The sequence below is a fragment of the Ascaphus truei genome, chromosome 6, assembly GCF_040206685.1.
Source record: "Ascaphus truei isolate aAscTru1 chromosome 6, aAscTru1.hap1, whole genome shotgun sequence".
Lineage (NCBI taxonomy): Eukaryota > Metazoa > Chordata > Amphibia > Anura > Ascaphidae > Ascaphus > Ascaphus truei.
In genome coordinates, this window is record NC_134488.1 from 89,791,064 (window position 1) to 89,812,384 (window position 21,321).

Consider the following 21,321-nt stretch of genomic DNA (forward strand, 5'->3'; position numbering starts at 1 on the left):
CACAGCCACCGCGCGGCAAATGCAAAATCATTTGTAGCTTGTAAATTCTGCTGCGTGGTCGTTCTGCATCGCGCCCCCGCTCACGCACACTATGGCCGCCCTCATTATTACTATTACTACTATTTAAACAATTCCTATGTTTTTCTTTTGATAGAAAAGTTGAATTACTAATAAAATGTTTTCTTTTTCTATTGTCAAAAGCACATTTAGTGCATAGAAACCTTTCCTAAATAAGTCCTGCCGCAGTGTTTGATAGTTTTTTTTAGACAGAACCGCGCATTTTTTTTTTAACACTTTCACTGCTTGGGTGGTCTACAATCTGGTGCAGCACAGAGGGGGTGAAGGGTTAATGAAGTCCAACATTTGCCTTCTGCTCCTGCCGTCCGCACACTGCGTATGAGTGAGACACTCTATCACAGCATGATCTCTATGGTACCGGCAAGCCTGGCTGTACACTTCCGGCAAGTAATCTATCTCCGACCGGAAGTGGGGCACTAACACCGGCTCTGGTCTGTGACCTGAGGTTGCTGTGTTTCGCGGGAGTACAAACATGTCAGAGTAAAGTGCGCATCTTGCAGCTCTGAGATACTCCGGTCTCACCAAGGCGAAAAGCTGCGAGGCCTCGCTATCAGGTGAGGGCTTCCTGCTGACAGGTGTTTATGAGGGTGGGGAGTGAGTGGCAGACACGCCCCTCGGGGGCTGCAGGGTGGTCCCCGCCCGGCTGGTATCTCCTGCCCCCTGATTTACATGCACCTCCCACCATCTGTCAGATCAGTTTCCAGTAACATACATGTGTCTGATCAGGGCGTGAATGTCAATGCGATTGCTGCAGGAAGCAGAGCTACTGCGTCACAGCTTCACACTGAAATCACTGCAGGAGTTAGGTCATCACATGAATGTGACAGTATACTGAGGTAAACAAGTAGAATTACAGTGCAACTCTGGGGGTGGTGTGAAGGCCACTGTCAATATACATACAAACACACAATCAATATACATACAAACACACACACATCCCTGTCTTGGTTAAGGTCTGATTGCAAAACGAAACTTTGACCATAGCACATGTATGTTGCAGCTATATTGAGTGCATGTTATTGACTCATTTTATCTGTGGGGTTGTGATTATCTGTTTCCCAGCACTACAGTTTTGGTTTCACATTTGAGAATATGCATATTGTTTGTGAGACTTTATATCACACAAGTGCACAATTTCCTCCATGCTGTCATTCCAAAGCAGAAACAAAAGGTAGTAAAGTACTTGGGTTTTGTGGTTCCGGGCATCATATTGTTTTAGCTGTAGCTGACATTTCAGTTGTTTTTGTACTTTCATTTTCAGTTGTATTTGGTGCACAAATACCCTACTGTGTAACCACTGTTCACATTTTATAATAAGGAACAATGATACTTGCATTGGCCAGCTTTTAATGGCACTAAATCACACAAGCATAAGCTTCATTTATTTAACCCCTTCAGTGCACTTTCACATTTCACAAAGTTTAGTTCACGGGACAATAAGAAATTACATATATTCAGTGTAGGTACCTGCTAAATGGAGTCTACCTTGACGAGGTTGGCAGGCTTGAATCTTGTTTTGAGCAAAGACGCAATCAAATGACTCCTTTGTCACACAGACTTAGGTTATAAATGTAAATATGTCACTAGTATGTTTTAGGCAAAATTGGTAGGAGCGCAGGAACTGTTATGTGTTTTCCATATATGTACAGTAAGGCCAATCCTTTTTTTGCTAGCTGCATACCTATAAAGGAAGGAGTGCTGTAATATGCATAGTCTTATGTAACTTAACTCATTTTTGCTAAATACTACTACTAGCTAATAACTGCACCCTGATTGAGAACTACAGCTACATTTTCTCTGTTGTTTACAAAAGTATGAGGTATTGTATACAGTCATAACAAAGGGGACATTATGTTACCCCTGTTAAACTGTGGAGAGGAAGTGATGGTTGGTTTGATCTCCTTTAAACTATTGTAATTTGGCCGAACCACTGCCAAAAGTTTTACTGGTAGTGCCTTTGGATAGACGTTGTTTGGTGTATGAATTAATTGTTGACTTGCCCAGTTCATCCCTCATTTGTTTTTGGATGCTGGTAGAGGAACATTAATTTTGCTTAAGAACGGGGAAAAAAAAACGAGAACCTAGCATTGTGCTTACATGCAAACTTGCTGTCACAGGCAGGTAGTTGCAAAGACAATGAGAAACAAAGCACCACGTTGACCTCTAAACTCAGCAGACGTTTTATACCGGGATCGCAAACACTAGACACAACAAGGAGTCTAAATAAATTAGGTTTCTTAAGGCCAAAGCCAAAAGCGAGCAACACAGATGTATAACACGGTTATAACTTGCCAAGACAGGGTTACAGGGACTCGAAGCTTGCTTGGTGCTGCCGGAGTGAGCTTAACCAGGATGTCTCCACGATTCGTACGTCTCAGGATATCCCAATTACAAGGGGTTTCCACTTCTCTAGTCACTATTTCTAGCGGTCTTGTATAGGTAACTACTCCCAGCTTCAAAAATAGCGATACAGAGACTCTGAGAAATGATCTGAGAGACCCAAAAACGAAAAGTATATGACATATATGAAGTCCAAAAGATGGTTCTAAATCCGCAGCAAATCAGGTTATAAGTTCTTGGGCAAATAACATCGCCTATTGTGTACAATGAAGGACTGAACTGACAGGGAAAGATAGACCCAATAAGAGAGTAGCTAGAGAAACTAGAGCCAGCCTTGAACCGAACCCTTAGTAACTCATTAGCATAAATATCTCGGTCCTAGCTTCTGCATCCCTTAATGTCCAAAGATATTGAGGTAAATACCTGTGTCCTTATGATAAAGCCTTGTAGGATCCAGCGTGCTGAAGCTATGGTGATACTGAAGCCTCAGACCGTCCGGGAAAAACTTCAGGCTACTCACATGGAGGTGCCCGTCTCCTCTCGGCGTTCTCCCATGAGGCGTAGCGAATTGCATCTCTTTGTATGAAATTGAGTTTACTTATATTGTAGATTTCTCTGTCCACTGCCTAGCTTTTTATTGATACATGTTCCCATATTGATTTATGATTCATTATTTTCCTAGTGCATTATCAATATAGAGACATGGACACACTTTTTGAGTTAATTGTTATATGTCTTAATCACCTGTCATGCATTTCTGGTGTTGGAGAGTTCAGAGGAGGGGCTATATATACATCATTCTATCAGACCCCTCTCATACTCATTGAGAAAGGGCTGGAGAGCCTGAAACATGTAGGAGATTTTGTTTTTTTATGTTAGTTTGTTTTTTGTTTTTAACAATGTAATTCAATAAACCTTTTTTATTTTTTGCTACCTCTGGTGAGTTGATCTGTGCTTTCTCTGGGTTCCTGCTGTTCCACCAATTTTTTCAGCTCTACTATTTCTAGCGGGTCTCTTGATGCTGAGACCAACCACAAATTACTGGGGAACTCTGATCGGCATCTGCTTTATATAGAGCCCCGGCCTTCATCTGAAAGCATGGAAAACCGGGTGCCGACCAATCAGCCAAAGGATTGTTTTCGCTAAGCTAATCAGACGCAGTGGGATCATCCTGGATGGACAACTCAGGAGGGGGGCTGGTACACTGCTGTAGGATGGCCCCAAGCGGTGGGGCCTCAGGGAGATGGAAATTTGAACTGGCCAATAGGGGATGAGCCGACGGGGCCTCAGTCATCTCACCCCGGTTTCAGCTCCATACCTCCCACAGTGGGAGACACCTCACTGCCGGGGAGAGGACACTCTGGACAACTCCCCTTTGTCTCACAACACTGTACCTGGACCGATACAATGGACAGTCCTTGGATTCATTGTATGTTAGTCTTGCTAAGGGAATCACAGGCCCAACATACAATGAATCCCACAGAAAATACACCGTCAACAGAAAATACACCGTCAACACAAATGCTGAATACACGGTTTCTTACATCTGACTGGGCAGACACACAGAAACAGTAATGGTAGCCATTTTGGCTGCACCGAGATGGTCAAACTGACTTTATTTATGGGCTGTAATCTTGACAGGTAGGGGCAAGCAGCAGGCTTACCCATTAATTTCCAAAGGAACAAACCTACAGCGCAAGTGAAACATAAAAGAAAGAAACCATAGTGTAAGGTGTAGGTGGAAATCCTGCTGTAACGGTCCACACTTACAGAATAGATATCTTAATCAGGCAAGGAAAGAAAATCTGAATATCACTTCTGGGAGTTTTTGATCCACGGTTATGTAATGGATAGAACTGGATGTAGTAACTGCTGGGCTCATATCTCTTACATGTGTGTCAGCTCAGGAGTGGAAATGTAAGGAGACAGCAAAGCAAAGAGTACCATAGAATAACAAACTTAATATAAGTTGAAAACATTAAAATATGCACATCGCACTCACAATATGTTTGAAGGTCACTTTGCTTTTGGAACTTGGCAACCAAAATGGGAGGAGGAGTGGCTCAGTGACTAAAGACACTGACTGGCACTGAAACAGGGGAACCTGGTTCAATTCCTGGTGTTGGCTCCTTGTGACCTTGGGCAAGTCACTTTATCTCCCTGTGCCTCGGGCACCAAAAACATAGATTGTAAGCTCCAGGGGGCAGGGACCTGTGCCTGCAAAATGTCTCTGTAAAGCGCTATGTAAAACTAGCACTGCTATACAAGAACATGCTAACAAAACAGTCCGAATAGGAAATGTTTTTTTTTTTTCCTGCTGAAATCTCTCGAGACGAGATCGGCCCACGTGACCCAGAAGTACACGGAGCTGCCGGGTGTGAGAGGTGCAGGACACTCTTCAGACCAGAGCAAGATGGAGTGGGACAGATTTTCGATGGCAAAGTTTTTTTTTTGTTTTTTTATTCCCTACTACGCAAAATCTTCAAAGATATTTTGAGTGGATGTGCATATTTTAATGTTTTCTACTTTATATTAAATTTATTATGCTATGGTGCTCTTTGCTTTCCACTCCTGAGCTGACACACATGGAAGAGATTCACAACAGTGGATCAAGAACTCCCAGAAGTGATACTCAGATTTTCTTTCATTGCCTGATTAAGACATCTATTCTGTAAGTGTGGACCATTACAGCAGGATTTCCACCTACACCTTACAGATTACCCCAAAAGTGCGCAAAGTGGGGGGGCGCGACCCCCAGGGGGGTGCGAGATTACCGCGGGGGCCGCGGGGTTTACAGAGGCCCCGCGCGCTTCCCGAATGCACTTAATTTAAGTGCAGGGGGAGCTGCTGGGCCTCTGTAAACAATACTTACATTGATTCAACCGGCATCTGGAGACACGTTGCCATGGCAACGCGGCAGAGTCATGTGCCGTCGCGTTGCTATGGCAACGTGATGTCATGACGCCCTGACGCCAGGAATCGAGGTAAGGAGGAGGAGGGAGGGGGGAGCGGCGCGGAGAGGAGGACATCTGGCAGGGGGGTGCAGGGAAAAAAGTTTGCGACCCCCTGGTTTATACTATGGTTTCTTTCTTTAATGCTTCCATTGCGCTGTAGGTTTGTTCCTTTTGGAGTTTGCCTGTTTTCTCTCTCTGGGTGAGTTCCAAACCAAGCTGCAGGGAAAGTATAGTTATTTAGTCTAATTTTTTTTTTTTTTGTCTCGTTTTGGGCTGTTGCGCTGTTCTTTTTCTCACATTAACCATTAATATACTGAGCCGGGCTGCCCATATCAACAGAATTAAGCAATTGGCACATCTTTTAGGTGATGCGCAGGAATGAAATGGCGTCCTGTTTGTAGGAATGGCTCCTATATGATATGTTGATCATATAATAAATTATTTAATTTATGTGCCTGTATATTCAGTTATCAACTACACCACTAATGCTAAGCTGACACTAGCGTGGAAGCCCTTTAAATTACCAGCAAAGCAGAAGTATGTCATTTATTTGTATTATTTATTAGCATGTTCTTGTATAGCGCTGCTAGTTTTACGTAGCGCTTTACAGAGATATTTTGCAGGCATAAGTCCCTGCCATGCCTGCTTACAATCTATTTTTTGTTGCCTGAGGCACAGAGAGATAAAGTGACTTTCCCAAGGTCACAAGAGTCTGACACTGGGAATTGAACCAGGTTCCCCTGCTTAAAACACAGTGCCAGTTGTTGTCTTTACTCACTGAGCCACTCCTTCTCCCTTTGGGAAAATGAGCTACCAATTTTAGTGTGAACAGAGGCAGATTTAAAAAGTTTGCTGTATCAAACAAAGTATAATGTAGTGATGAAAGGGGTGTTGCAAAGTGTTGACTTTAATGCATTCATTTCCTTTCCACATAGAGCACCTAATATGAGTGATTGAACAGGAGAAAATCCTACAAAGTATCAGCCTGCCTTGATCCAGGAGCAGTCATGTTGGAGGGCCTGGTTGCGTGGGTCCTCAACACCTACCTGGGCAAATATGTCAACAACTTAAATACAGACCAGCTATCTGTAGCACTTCTCAAAGGTAATGTATGAAGAATACTCGATGATCTTGTTAATGTAGACTTTGTTCACATTGCAGTTGCTGTGTAAGTTTCTCTAAAATGCTTTTGATATATATATATATTTATAAACTTTTAAGTGTCAAGTTTCCCCTTCCCCTTCAAATTTGAAGGATCTCCTATATGGAGTTTCTAGCACAAAGCATGATTATGTAATATAGTTCAACGTTTTCAGACGTATAATTCCTGTGACTTGTACTTTCTGGGCCATTTTTGCTCTCTTACTATTGTTTTAATGGCATATCGTAAAACAATTTCAATAGTGGAGCCAAAAGACAGGATTTCTGGTAATTAGTGTCACTGAACTGGGAGTCACTTTACCAAAACTGCTCCTGTGAACCATCATTGTGCTGTATAACTTTCTACTTCTGCTTTTATTGCTACTCCATGACGCTCTCCATTCATTACCTTTACCACAATTTTAGTCATATGCCAAGTGTTAATACTGGTAAAATTCAGTCAGCTGTGTTGAGAAATTTGATTCGGTGTCTAACCTCTATTCTCAGTTTAAGTGTCAACTTTAAAATATAGTATCAGCCATATTTTGTACCAGGCTTTACTGCTATACACGATGCAATAGAAATAGCATGGACTTCCTATATAAATGCAGGTGGAGCCATTGGAATTTTAACTGTGTATTTTGTGCTCCTAGAAATATCTTACTGTACCATCAGTAATTTATCAAGGTTGTCTATTACTTTTTTTTTTTTTCCACTATTAAACATAAAAATACCTTTTCGTATCTAATACGTGTTACAGTAGAGCTTGTTTGATATGTTCCTGTAACTCTGTATATTCGTGGGTGAGTTTTAATTCAAATGTGGTTGTGCCGGAGTACGCAAAGAAGATCATTTTATATTTCCTATGTAATTCCGGTATTTATTTTTACAGGTGCAGTTGAATTAGAGAACTTACCATTAAAGAAAGATGCATTGAAAGAATTGGAGCTGCCATTTGATGTAAAAGCAGGTATGCTAACATATACTTGTAGATAAAGTGTTAAGAGTTAAGATTTTTTTTTTGTGTGTGCGTAAAACTACTGCTAATTAAATTTATTGTTTTCCTTCTGACTTTAAAAAAAAAAAAAATGATTTTTTTGCATTGTACCCTAAAATCGTTGGAAAGTTTAATTTCCAATTTTTGGGTGATGGTGGTCAGCCTGTAATGTTTATTGGACATGTTTTTGTTAATTAGTTTTGTACTTCAATTGTGGTCCCCACTTTGGTCGAAGTGTGTGTGTGTGTGTGTGTGTGTGTGTGTGTGTGTGTGTGTGTGTGTGTGTGTGTGTGTGTGTGTGTGTGAATGATGTCTCATATCAGTCACAAATGCTCTATCTGTAGGGAAATGTCTGTCCCAAAATATATTGGAGTAAAAGTATGAGATATTCCATCTTATTTGCAATAAGTTGTCATCTAGCCATTGTCGGCTACTATTGAAAGAAAATCTAGTCCTCTTCACTCGCCCCGACCTAAATATTTGCCAGCTTTCAAAAGAAGTTACTTTTAGAAAAACATGCAATTTTGTTTCCCTTAAATGTGTCAGTAGCAGAAATATGCAGTTACAGCCCTAGTGTTTATAACTGCATATTATAAACACGTGTAATTGATCGTGTTCAATTACATGTGGTCGGGTTTGACTCTTTGTATGGAATTATTGGACTTACAATTTCCTCTCAGATAATTTCAGAACAGTACAGTTATGATTTGTGATTTAATACTAAACTTTCAAAGGTAGTTCTGTGGATGAGAGATTATATCAATATATATTTCTAAGTTTGTCACTGTCTAGATCAGTGGTTTTCATCCTTTTTTTTTGGTTAAGGAATTGTGCAATTCTGGGGAACCTCAACCCTTGCCATGTCTCTTATGCTCCCTCTCTACCTTATGTTCCCCCTCTCTACCTTATGTTCCCCCTCTCCCCTCTCCCTTACACATGCACACACTCTCCCCCCCTCTCTTCCATAGACACAGAATCACACACACTTGCTCTCACTTACACACACACACACATTCTTTAAGGGAGCTGAGAGTGCCCGCTCTTACTCGATTCTTCCTCTCCCTCCTGTCAGCAGGAAGTTGATGGGACCAGTCCCAGCTCTCTCCCCTGGTGGCCGCGGAACCCCTGAGGGGTGCTCGCGGAACCCCAGTTGAAAATGACTGATCTTGATATACATACAATATTAACTTAACATTAGTTTTGTTTTCTTTCTTCCAGTGACTACCATATAAATACAGAAGCTTGCAGTTCTGGTTATTTTGCAGTCAATGTATTGATATTTTTCTCATAGGTTTCATTGGAAAAATAAGGATACAGATTCCCTTCTACCGTCCACATGTGGATCCGTGGGTTATTTCTGTTTCAAAGCTTCATTTAATTGGTGCGCCAGAGAAGCAACAAGATTTTGATGAGTTAAAAGAAAAGCTATTGGAGAAAGACCACAAAAAAACTCTTCTGAAAGCACTGGAAGACAAATGGAAAGTAAGTATGATTATGTAATAAGCATTAAGCACAGAGTCTGTACAAATTCTCCATTCCTCTCCCTAAGGCCTAGGGCATGGTCAGCGCACCGTGCTGAGCAGTGCTGCTGCTCGGCACTGAGCCCCTGCAGCCGCAATGAGAGCGGCTTTAGCAGGGGCTCGTGCACGCGTCAGCACGCTTGGGGAAGCGTGTGTCTGACGGAGTTTTGAAATTTCCCCGCTTGCTGGAGCGCAGGGACGGTCACGTGAGCGGTTCGCCCAATGAGGGCGAACCAGCTCCGTGACGTCACTGGCCCGCCCCCTGACGGCGCGCTGTGTAATGCCAGGGAAAGCACCGCTTTCCCTGAGCCTCAGCGCGCCTCCGCACTGTTTGGGGCACTATGTCCCAGGCCTAAGGCTGCGACCAGGCAGGGAACGGGCGATTTGTGGCCAGCTAGGCGCACACTAGCCTGGGGACGCGGCCACAACGTCACGGAGCTGGTTCGCCCTCATTGGGCGAACCGCTCACGTGACGAGCTTGTGAGCAGCAAAATCAAATTTGCCGGCTCAGCACCACCCTGGCCGAGACCTTATACGTTCTTTTTATTTGCACCCGTTATTTTTATTTTTTTGATTCTGTCACTAGTTGAAGGTTTGTGGCTGGTTATTAACACATGTTACATTAACTTCAGAATTTTGCAGCAAGTAAAACTCTGTAATTAAATTCAACATTATCATTTTAATGTTGTATATTTATAAACTTGTATAACTCATCAAAGCTCAATATATAACTTTATCTATTTAATAGTTCCGTGCTTAACCAATGGATGAAAATATCTTTATTCTGACAATGAGAAAAAAGTCTGGTATTCTGGAAAGCTGCAATTTTTTTTTCTTTTCTTTGGCAAATTACTGAGAGTCTTGTATTTTTGAAAATTATACCCATATTACAGTACATTGATCTTTGAAAAGGGATTCAAATGCGGCGAACACCCTCTGTGTAGTTTATAGCAGTAACCCACACGCTCGAGTAATATATGCCCTTTTAAGTAATTGGCATCTGTCTTGTATTTGTTGTGTGAATCCATGTGTTTTAATCGGCCTATGGTACTACCTAATACCTTTGCAATCAAGATCATTTTAATGACATGTATTTTTTCCCCCTTCAGAGTGAGCACGAACAAAAGGGCGAATCCTACTGGTATTCTGTTACTGAATCTATTGTAACCAGAATTGTGGATAATATTGAAGTAGGTAAAAAGGCAGATTTTAATAAACTGAGGTCTAATCTACAAGTAATACATTGGAATGATGTTTTTGCAGGGAAACATGTAGAAGATAAATGGACAGTCTTTAAAACATTGTTAGAAAAGCACATTCGTCAGTGTATACCCTTGTATAATAAATATAAAAGAAATAAGTCTAAACCAATGTGGCTAAATAAACAGGTAGAGGAGGAAATGGAAAAGAAGAGGCGGGCGTTTAGATTCTTTGTCAGAAGGGATGGAGGCATCGTATCAGAATTATAAGGAATATAACAAAAATTGCAGAAGGGCAATCAAATTAGCAAAAATGGAAAATGGAAAATGGAAAAAGGATTGCAATAGAAAGTAAAATCAACCCTAAAAAGTTCTTTAAGTACATTAATAACAAAAAATTGAGAAAAGAAAATATAGGACCCTTTCAGTGTGAGATGGGCAGGCAGATTATTGGAGATATGGAGGTATTAAACAAATTCTTTGCCTCTGTGTTTACCAGGGAAGAATCAATTGCAATAGTAGTGCTGCAGGAGGAAGCCACAACCTCTATATTAATTAACAATTGGTTAACTGAGGAAGAAGTTCACAAGTGGCTTTAAAAAATTAAAGAAAATAAGGCACCTGGCCTTGATGGCATACATCCAAGAGTTCTCAAGGAGTTAAGTTCAGTAATAGGAAAACCATTACATTTAATATTCAAGGACTGCATTTCCACAGGCTCAGTACCACAAGATTGCGTAAAGCAGATGTGGTGCTTATATTTAAAAGGGGAGTTAGATCACAACCGTGGAATTGCAGACCTGTAAGCCTGACTCCAATAGTGGGGAAACTACTTGAAGTTTTAATACTGGATAATATTCAGGAATACCTAATGGAAAATAAAATTATTAGTAATAGTCAGCATGGATTTATGAAGAATAGATCATGCAAAACTAACCTTATTTGTTTCTTTGAGGAGGCAAGTAGGAATTTAGACCAGGGTAATGCAGTTGGTGTTGTCTACTTAGATTTTGCAAAGGCTTTTGATACAGTTCCACATGAGGATGGTGTACAAAATAAAGCAAATTGGACTCAGTAAAAATATATGCATGTGGATTGAAAAATGGTTGGACAGAGAACAGAGGGTTTTCATAAATTTAAGTTTCTCCTGTTGGGTTAAGGTTGTGAGTGGAGTACCTCAGGGATCGGTACTGGGACCTTGCTTTTTAACTTGTTTATTAATGATCTTGAGGTTGGGATCGAGATCAAAGTCTCCATCTTTGCTGATGACACTAAATTGTGTAAGGTAGTAGAATCAGAGCAGGATGTAATTTCTCTCCAGAAGGATTTGGAGAGACTGGAAACTTGGGCAGGTAAATGGCAGATGAGGTTTTATACAGATTAATATAAGGTTATGCATTTGGGAAGCGAAAATAAACATGCAACTTACAAATTTAAATGAGGATAAATATGGGGAATCCTTGATGGAGAACGATTTAGGAGTGCTTGTAGACAGCAGGCTTAGCAATAGTGCCCAAAGTCATGCAGTAGCCTCAAAGGCAAACAAGATCGTATCTCGCATTAAACGGGCAATGGATGGAAGGGAAGTAAACATAATGATGCCCCTTTATAAAGCATTATTAAGACCACACCTTGAATATGGAGTACAATTTGGGCACCACTCCTTAGAAAATACATTATGGAACTAGAGAGAGTGCAGAGAAGAGCCACCAAATTAATAAAGGGGATGGACAATCTAATTTGAGGAGAGGCTAGCTAAATTAGATTTATTTACAGTATAAAAGAGGCGTCTGAGGGGATATGATAACTATATATAAATATATTCGGGGACAGTACAATGAGCTTTCAAAAGAACTACAGCTCAACCCCGTAAAACGCTATCCGTTACAACGCGAATCCGCTTATAACGCGATGTATGTGCGGCTCCCAATTTTCGTATTTATGAATACTTTACAACACGATTATTGGTATCTTAAATACTTTATTGTACAATACATACAATTTGTACATTATTTCTAACGCGATCCGCTTATAACGTGATGTGATTCTTTGGACCCCAAGCATAGCGTTATAAGGGGGTTGAGCTGTATTTATCCCAAGGACAGTACAAAGGACTCTGGGTCATCCCTTAAGGCTGGAGGAAAGGAGATTTAACCAGCAACAAAGGAAATGGTTATTTATAGTAAGGGTAGTTAAAATGTGGAATTCATTACCCATGGAGACTGTGATCCCAGATACAATAGGTCTATTCAAAAAAAGGTTGGACATCTTTTTAAGAAAGGAAAGGTATTCAGGGATATACCAAATAAGTAAACATGGGAAGGATGTTGATCCTTCAGGGAGGGAGGGAGTCAGGAAGGAATTTATTTTTCCCCAAATGAGATATCATTGGATGATATGTCACTGGAGTTTTTTGTTTGCCTTCCTCTGGATCAATAAGTAAGTATAGATATAGGATAACGTATCTGTTGTCTAAATTTAGCATAGGTTGAACTTGATGGACACACACCTTTTTTTTCAACCTCATCTACTATGTAACTATGTAAAAGAATTCCTAAGATACTGTGCTTGAAATTCCACAATTTCAGGGATGGATTCTAAGTGTTTTGCTCCCTTCTGTCACCAATTGTGTTATATTATTCCATGAAGTCTCAAATTCAGTGTAGGTAATGTGACTTTGCATCTTGTAAATTCATTTAAATGCTTTCATGCAGTCACTTGTAGGAATTAGAAATTGCTAAAATACAGAATGTAAGGCATGATAAATAGAAGTAGATCACAAAAATAATTTCAGTTAACACAGACAATCACCAAACATATATGAAACCTCACTGCTCCCAGTATATACGGACATGTCAAGGGGACACTTTTTACTAGTGCTAAAATGATTACTGTAGTAAATATTAAATTCCACATATTAATGCAATTCCACATTTTCACATCTTATTTTGTGTACTTCAGTGTTCAAGTTAGGAATATGATCGTGCAGCAATAGTGACAGAGGATCCTACATGTACTTCACTCGCAAATAATTGTAATTAAAGAACAGAATACAAAATGATCTCTGGAGTCCAATAACTTGTAGCACATCCAGCCTTCATTGCACTTCAACTGATAGGAGATCTTCTGCTGACAGTGTTGGACTGTGGAGGGAAAAATGCGTTACAAGCACTTTACATCCGCATCACTTTATTTTGCAGCATTTGAACTACGTCTCTGTAATAAGATACATAGGTAATAACTATTGCGAATTATTCTTCCAGCTAAAAATTCAGGATGTCCATTTGAGATTTGAAGATGACATCACAAATCCTTCCCATCCATTTGCGTTCGGAGTATGCATCAAAAATGTGTCTGTGCAAAATGCTGTTCGTGAACCGGTAAGGAGTAGGAAATCAAAACATGAACATACGCCACATGTACTCAAACCAATTGCTGTAACGTTGATCTAGTTTGTACTTCTTATTTTTTTCTGTATGGTTCTGTGATCGTTTATTCTTCCCCAACTGATGTCAGTTTTTAAATGCTGAACAGGCCATAGCATTAGCTTGATAAAAAAAAAAAAACAGTCCGTTTGTTTTGAGAAAGCTACTTGTGTTATCTAAATCCCAGTCTGAATTTTTCTAGGTGGAGAAATTAATGAGGAAAAAACAATTGGACGTTGCAGACTTCAGTATTTACTGGGATGTTAATGGCACTTTATTGGGTGATCTGCCTCCTGGGGATCTACAGGTAACGAGCATTGGGGAATATGGTTGTAAGTTCTTACATTGCAACACAATGCTTTAGAGACTAAGTATATTATTTTTTTTCACAGGAAGCAATGGAAAAAAGCATGGAAAGTCGAGAGCACCAGTACATCCTGCAGCCTGTGTGCACTTCAGCTATTCTTAAGAGAAATTGTTCCAAGGAGCCTTTAAGGTCCCGGCATCAACCACGTATTGAGTGTGACATATGTCTGAAGACAATACCACTGACTCTATCTCAGGTAACTGCTTCTTTTTTCTCTCTCTGAGAACATTTAAAAATGGAAAATTAACAATGTTTAGATTTAACGCTTAATTTACATTATACAGCTGAACCCCGTTATAACGCAGTGCTCGGGGTCCACATAATGAGACCGCGTAATGGCCACCGTGCGAGGACTTACCCGGCATCTGCAGCTCTCTCCTCTCTGCGGCTCTCTCCTCTCTGCAGCTCTCACCTCTCTGCAGCTCTCTCCTCTCTGAAAGGCAAGTTTGATAATAGTCAATGACATCACACCTATCCTATGGTGTAGCAGGTATAGAATCGTTACCAGTGTATGAAGGGTCAAGAGTTCGATTCCTGCATGGTATGCTAACATTATTTGTGCGTGTCCGTTAGCATTAAAGCATTGAATGTTATTAAAAAAAAACCTTGGAGATGTGGTCAGCCTGATGAAGCAGGGAGAAGAGAGAGAGCTGCAGATGCTGGGATGCCAGTCCTCTCGCGGTGGCGATTTCGCTAAAAAAAAAAGAGAATTGGAGATGTTTTTAAATCAGGAGCCACGCTCAGACCGTGTTATATGCGGATCCGCGTTGTAGCGGATCACGCCTTAATGGGATTGAGCTGTACTTTATGGAAGTACTAATTAAAATCTGGTGAAGCTGTTTCACATTTTCTAAGATGAAATTAACTATTTAAAAAGGATACAGTAGATGTAAAATATATTTATAGTTGTCATATTGTATTTACAAATTGAAGCGCACAATAGAGCTGAAGAACATTCTTGCAGACCTCTACAGAGAAGTGATAACATGACTAGAGATAATACCCTTATTAACATTACTATCATCCTCTCTCTTAACACACTTCTCCCCTGATATTCACGCTGTTTTGTGTCTTGCTGTTTTTTCCTCTGCAGCATTTCTACGATTCACCCTTTTTTGGTCTGTTATTGTACAGCCAACACTCTAATCGACGTCCATTCCGGTTTTATTAATTTACGGTTATAGTAATCTGAAATTCCTGCCTCACGGCTCTCTACCTCAATCTATACTAAACTGGCTATAATTATAACACCCTCTGTGATCTGTCTCTGCTTGTCTCCCTCTCCAGATATAAAGTGCCACATTTACTAAATGATGTTGGCCATCAAACACTTTACAAACCATTCACTTGATTGGGCCCTAAGGCAGGGGTGCGCAAACTGGGGGGCATGCCCCCCAGGGGGGGGGGAGATTTGTCTGGGGGGTGCTGGCAGGTGCAGAGGTCCCGCGCTCCTCCCCCAGGCATTTAAATTAAATACCGGGGGATCACGTGAGGCCTCTGCAACAAGAAAACTTACCTGGATTCAGACGTGACGCGTCTCCATGACAATGCGGCTTCAAATTATGTGATGTCACAGATGTCAAATGACGCCGCGGGTCACGTGACCTGACGTCACGTGACCTCGGAGTGTCATCTGATGCGGCTGCAGGTGGGGGAGGGGGGGGCGCGAATCCGGAGCAGGCCAGACAGGGGCGCAGCAGGAATAGTTTGCGCTCCCCTGCCCTAAGGTATTTTACGGCTCAGCACCACTTAGTAAACACAGTCTGTGGTTTGTTAGTTGCAATTGTCTGCCAATAAACTTGCAATCTAAGAGTTGTAGTTGGTGACAAAATATGGTGGTTGGATATTGTTATTTATTACTTAAGTAATAATCCTAGAAGAACAGGGCATTACTGTCCAATATTGCCCTGTTCTGAGGATTATCACTATTGTAGGCTAAATGTAGGCTTATTTTTAATTTTGTTTTTTTTTTTACATTTTCATAAAGATATGAAAATATTTTTGTAGGCACTTTTTTAGTCATATTGATTTTTATCAGCACGATAGTCTACGTTCTTTTATTGCACGTGTTTATTAAAAGGAAATTGTATATATACACACACACACACACACACACTCTCTACAGCCCCCCTCTATACACACAAACTCACACTGCAACCCCCCCCTCTATGTACAGAAACACAATCTGCAGCCCCCCTACTCACATTGCAGCCCCCCTCTACACCCACAAAACACTGCAGCCCTCCTCCACCTTCTACACTCACACAACACACACAGAGCAGCCCCCCTCTACACCCACAAACACACTGCAGCCCCCTGTAAACCCACAAAACTGCAGACACTCAAACATACCAAAACATACTCTGCAGCCCTCCTCCCTCTACACCCACTGAAGACACACACACTGCAGCCCCCTCTAAACTCACAAAACACACTGCAGACACACACACCAACAAAACAGACTCTGTGCCCCCCCTCTAGACCCACAAAACACTCAGCAGATGAGTCGGGGGTTGAGTCGGGCCTTGCTGGTGCCTCCTGTCCAATCAGCTCCCCTGACTGAGAGCTACTTTCTCTCTATGTAGATGAGAACTCAAAGCTGATTGGCTTAAAAATTTGGCAGGGTGCCAAAGATTCCAGGCTATTACTGAATTGTTAAAATTACGGGCATTATCCAATCGGAGAGCAGGGATTTCAATAATTCCTGGAATGTATCAGCTTTGGCCTATAATAATCAATATGCCAGAAAGCTCTATCCTTGTATTGGAGAATATTATTCCAATACATGTAAATGGAGCTGATTTCCTACAAATTGCTTCATAGCATGTTGAATAGGGGCCAAAGTGGACTATGCATATTGAAGTAATAGATCGTTAAGAATGAATTCAGTATGGGTAGGGGGAAGGTTGAAGAAACAGGAGAGGCTTAACTAACCAGTTAAATGTTTTTCTACTCAGGCACAATATCAGCAAATTATGGAGTTTTTCGATGAGTTTGATAGAAAAGAAAGGCAGCAGAAATTCAGAAAATGGAAGCCAAAAGTTGCAGTAACCGGAAAGTAAGTTTTAACGAATAATTGTGTTTTTCTTCCACATTTTTGGAATGGGGTAAGTGAATATTTCCCTATGTCGAAATGATCTCCTCACTGAGAAATGTAATTGCAGAAGCAACATTAACTAACATTTGCCTTTCTTTCATTAAACAATGTCAGTTGCAAAGAATGGTGGCTTTTTGCATTGAACGCAAACCTTTCTGAGATCAGAGCACAGAGACGGCAATTAACCTGGGAGTTTGTGTTGCATCGGGCACATGATGCTGTTAATTATTGCAATAAGCATTGTGATCGTCTTAAAGGAATACAGTTATCTAAAGAAGACGAGGTATGCATTCTGGGGCCCTTTATTTTGTAATATAGGACGTTTGGGATAAAAATCTAAATAAACAAATGCAGTGGAGACAATTTGATGTTGAATTACAATTAAGCAATTATACTTGGATTGTTATCATTATTCCATTATGGGTGATTTTTTTTTACTTGCATCAATAAAATGTGTTTGTAATTGGAAATGTATCTTGCAGTATTTTGAATAAATAAATACTGTTTTTTCTATCTCACACTTACAATGTATTTTTAATTTGGACCTGTATAGCGGCAGTGGAACCTGGCTTATTGATAATGGGACTAAAAGGCAGAATGGGATTAATAATTAAACTTCTATATTGCCAATTGGTACTATGCATGACATTTCCCATTTAAGTCCATGGGAGTTTGTGTGATTGTGTCCACTGATTGGCACTATTGCAGTGTAATGAACAACCCCCGCAGTCTGTGCTTTAGAAATAATGGAATAAGATCTGTAGCCAGTAACTTTTTTTCTCTTGATTTATTATTATTCAGGCTGAGATGGATCGAATTGAGGAAGAACAGCCTTTTGAAGAATTGAAGATTTTACATGAGCTGGTCCATGGACGATTAAAAAAGCAGAATGAACTAGCTGAGGTGAGTATTTACAGAATGGCAAATGAAATTTGGACGTTCCAGGGCGCATGGACTATCCACACTGACAAAAGAGAAAAGAAAACAGTGGTATAACAATGGAATATTTTATACTGATACTTTCTGTAGTAGATACTTACCTCAGTTAGAGTGATCATCTCTGGGATGATGGGTATGGACCCTCTTGCAGTATTCAGATGCTATAGAACTGCATTTTGGTAAAGGAGTACAGAAAAATATATGGCATAATATAGTTTTAAATGATAAAAGTTGAGATTTCCAACTTTGTTAGAGAACAGTTGAATACAATGCTTTCCAGCGCTGTGCCAATGAGTCCTCCAATATGTTTTAGAGCAATATCAATGTTTAATCAATGAACATTTTTTGTATACCGTATTTCCTCGGTTCTATGACGCCATCAATTGTAAGGAGCATCATTGATTTAATAACAGCTTTTCAGGACAAAAAATCACTACATTAAATGTACAGAAAAAATGATAGACAACTTAAATGAAGGCACCTTCAGCCTGTCATAGGGCATCAGCAACCTCCTGCTCAGCGCTACGGGCTGCGCACTAGGGTTGGCAGCATCACGTTCCAGGGAGGTCATTCCACAACGTAGGAGATCACGTGATTCTCAGTTGATTCACATTAGCGGCCATATTAATACAGGAACCATTCGGTTACAAATACCTGTTTTCAATGTTTGCCAGCATGTGCAAAGCTGCTATTCAAGGGTGGAGGGGAAGGGATATGTCTTCACCTCTTATTATTTGAAGAAGGAAACTTATTGGGGGCATTATAGCAATATAACATTTTAAATATACTTCAGTTCAAATGGACAGCTACGTCACAAAGTACTCCTCTCCGATTTTAGAAATGTTAAAATGTGAAAAAAAGTGCATCTTAGAATAGCGGGAATATGGTATATTCTTTAACCCAGGCTGTGCTGAAAAGCTGTCTTAAGGCCGTGCTTATACCCAAAGCGGCCGCCAAAAGAAATCCTTGGTTTCCACTGAGTGCGCACTAAGAGCGCGTGAACGAGGTGGCCAAGCGCGCAAATATAGAGCAGATCTATGAAATTAATTCCCTGAGTGACGGCCGCGTCACGTTAGTGACGCCAATGAGGGCGAACCGCTCACGTGATGTCACGGCCATGCCTCTCTGTCACCTCCCGATGTCTCCTGCCTGCAGTGCAGGTTTTGGGCGTGCACATCGCCCTGAGGGAGCACGCGCGCCCTGCCGGAGCTGGTATAGTCGCAGCCTAATACATCAGGCATATGCTTATAGTGGTTGTCCATTGTAAAATGGATTAGAAGCAAAAGGTGGTACTGTGTGCTCATTTCTATGTAATTTCCCAGAATCCCTAGCTGCAGTGGAAGCACTGTATGCTAAGAGATTCATGGTGAAAAGCAGGGTGGCAGACCTGTCTGAGATATGTGAATGTGCAGACAAGTTATATTTTTATTTGAGAGATAAATATATATTATACTAGCTGATTAAATGGCTGCAAGTACTCCAATCTTGCCTACAAAACGTATTCAATGTTTGTGTTGTACTATTTACAGAGCCTGAGAGAACCATTCTCAGATCCAACTGGAGCTTCCCCAGTTGCAAGCCCAACAGACTGTCAAAGCAGTGGAATGCTACAGTATCTCCAGTCATGGTTTCCTGGATGGGGTGGTTGGTATGGATATCCTCAGGAAGCAAGTGCAGATATTGAAGGGTTAATACAAGAACAGCAAGAAGAACAACAAGTTTGGAATCCAGAGATCTTTGGTATGCTTGTGTGTTTTGCAATAGTTGTTTTGTCTAAATACCCACTGTGGGTAGAAATGTAATTGCTAAAAGCAATCTAGAAAAGGACATATTAAACTAAAGTTCTTGCCATAAAATATTGTAACTTATTGACTATTTTTTTTTTTTAATCAAATTATTAAGGTGTGGATGACTTTTTTGATCCCACGGCTGACACATCAAGCTTGAATACCTTTACTAAAAGAGATCATATCTTTGCGAAACTCAACTTTCAGCTGGAGGGTGGCACAATTACATTATTGCACAAGGAGAAGAGCTGTTCCCTTGCAGAAGAAACTGCTTTTATGCAGCTTGAATTTTCAGGTAAAATACAATCGAACTCTTTCCAGAGATTGCAAATTGGTTACTGGACTAAGAAGTAAACAATCCTACATTTTTTTTAACTTTCTCATCTCAAACCGGGGAAGACCCAGAAACCACTCAAATTAGTAGAAATCTGTCCTGTTCCATTCAGATATACCAGTTAGACGTAGAGTTGGGCACTTAACGATATTAAGTAATTTATCACAATCACTATATTTATTGCGATAAATACCGAATCAAAAAAACAACAAAATCTAAAGTCCTCACAAACGGTTTCGGGTAATTTATTGTGAAATATATTGCTTATAAAAATGCATGTGATTGTTCGTGGCAATCCTTTTATTTTTGTGCATTATTGGTTTGAAGCAGTGGGTCTCTAGAGCTGAACTGTTAATTTCAGCTCCGGGAATCCTCTGCTTCCCGAGATACTTACTTCTGGACGTGTCGGTAGCCACTCCGACTGGGCTTTATGGGGCTATTGAAATGGTGGATTTAAAGCTCCTGCGTGACGGGGGCCAATAGGAAGCCATGACATCTTCACTTGCGGCTTCCTATTTGCCTGCCCGAATAGAAGCTTTAAACCTGCGGAGCTGTTACCGGCACACCCTACGGAGGTTGTTCGGCTTCAGAGACACCCTGATTCAATCCTATTTATAAAAGAGAACTTTCTGCTGTTTTTAATAAATGTGCCACAAGCAAATACATTTTAGTATATTTTAATTTTACAAATAAAACATTTTTAAATGAAAAATTATTTTTACTATAAATGAACTAAAACCCCACCTAAGGCCCCATTTTCTTCACCATGCACAGCATTAGTCCCCCACTCCTGCACACATTTGCGGAGAGTTGGGGGTTAATGGGCATGGAGGAGACGAAGGGGCTGAGATCCATGGGGGGAAAATTACCAGCAGGAGAAAGCCTCTATCAGCTCCGACCCCACCCCTCTCTGCAGCTTCACACACGCCACCCCAGCATCCGACAGACAGGGGTACCGCGGTAATAAACAATGGTAAGTATCGAATTGCCGTCCATTTTTGTTACCGCGGTGGTATTATGCTACCGGTATATTACCCAACCCTAGTTACAAGCATGGGGAATAATCTGTTTCTACAAGCTACTGTACAAGTATGTATTATAAATCCCAAGTTTTTGTTTTATTAGGCTGTCATGTTGTATAGGG

General features: G+C 40.7%; 1 protein-coding gene across 5 annotated transcripts in view; it reads left to right on the forward strand.

Annotated features, from left to right (window-relative positions):
• Positions 1-460: 460 nt before the first annotated feature.
• VPS13D (vacuolar protein sorting 13 homolog D) overlaps positions 461-21,321 on the forward strand; it is a 241,678-nt gene continuing 220,817 nt past the window's right edge. For 3 of the 5 annotated variants that reach the window (XM_075605047.1, XM_075605049.1, XM_075605050.1), the window contains exons 1-13: positions 463-632; positions 6,308-6,476; positions 7,405-7,482; positions 8,801-8,991; positions 10,139-10,219; positions 13,492-13,608; positions 13,856-13,960; positions 14,046-14,216; positions 16,978-17,078; positions 17,232-17,400; positions 17,919-18,020; positions 19,586-19,796; positions 19,959-20,138. In XM_075605047.1, the coding sequence (XP_075461162.1) occupies positions 6,380-6,476; positions 7,405-7,482; positions 8,801-8,991; positions 10,139-10,219; positions 13,492-13,608; positions 13,856-13,960; positions 14,046-14,216; positions 16,978-17,078; positions 17,232-17,400; positions 17,919-18,020; positions 19,586-19,796; positions 19,959-20,138 (1,603 nt within the window). In that variant the 5' untranslated portion in view covers positions 463-632; positions 6,308-6,379. Of the gene's footprint in view, positions 633-747; positions 915-6,307; positions 6,477-7,404; positions 7,483-8,800; positions 8,992-10,138; positions 10,220-13,491; positions 13,609-13,855; positions 13,961-14,045; positions 14,217-16,977; positions 17,079-17,231; positions 17,401-17,918; positions 18,021-19,585; positions 19,797-19,958; positions 20,139-21,321 lie in introns of those variants that run through there. The other 2 variants (XM_075605051.1, XM_075605048.1) reach the window with 2 other exon arrangements.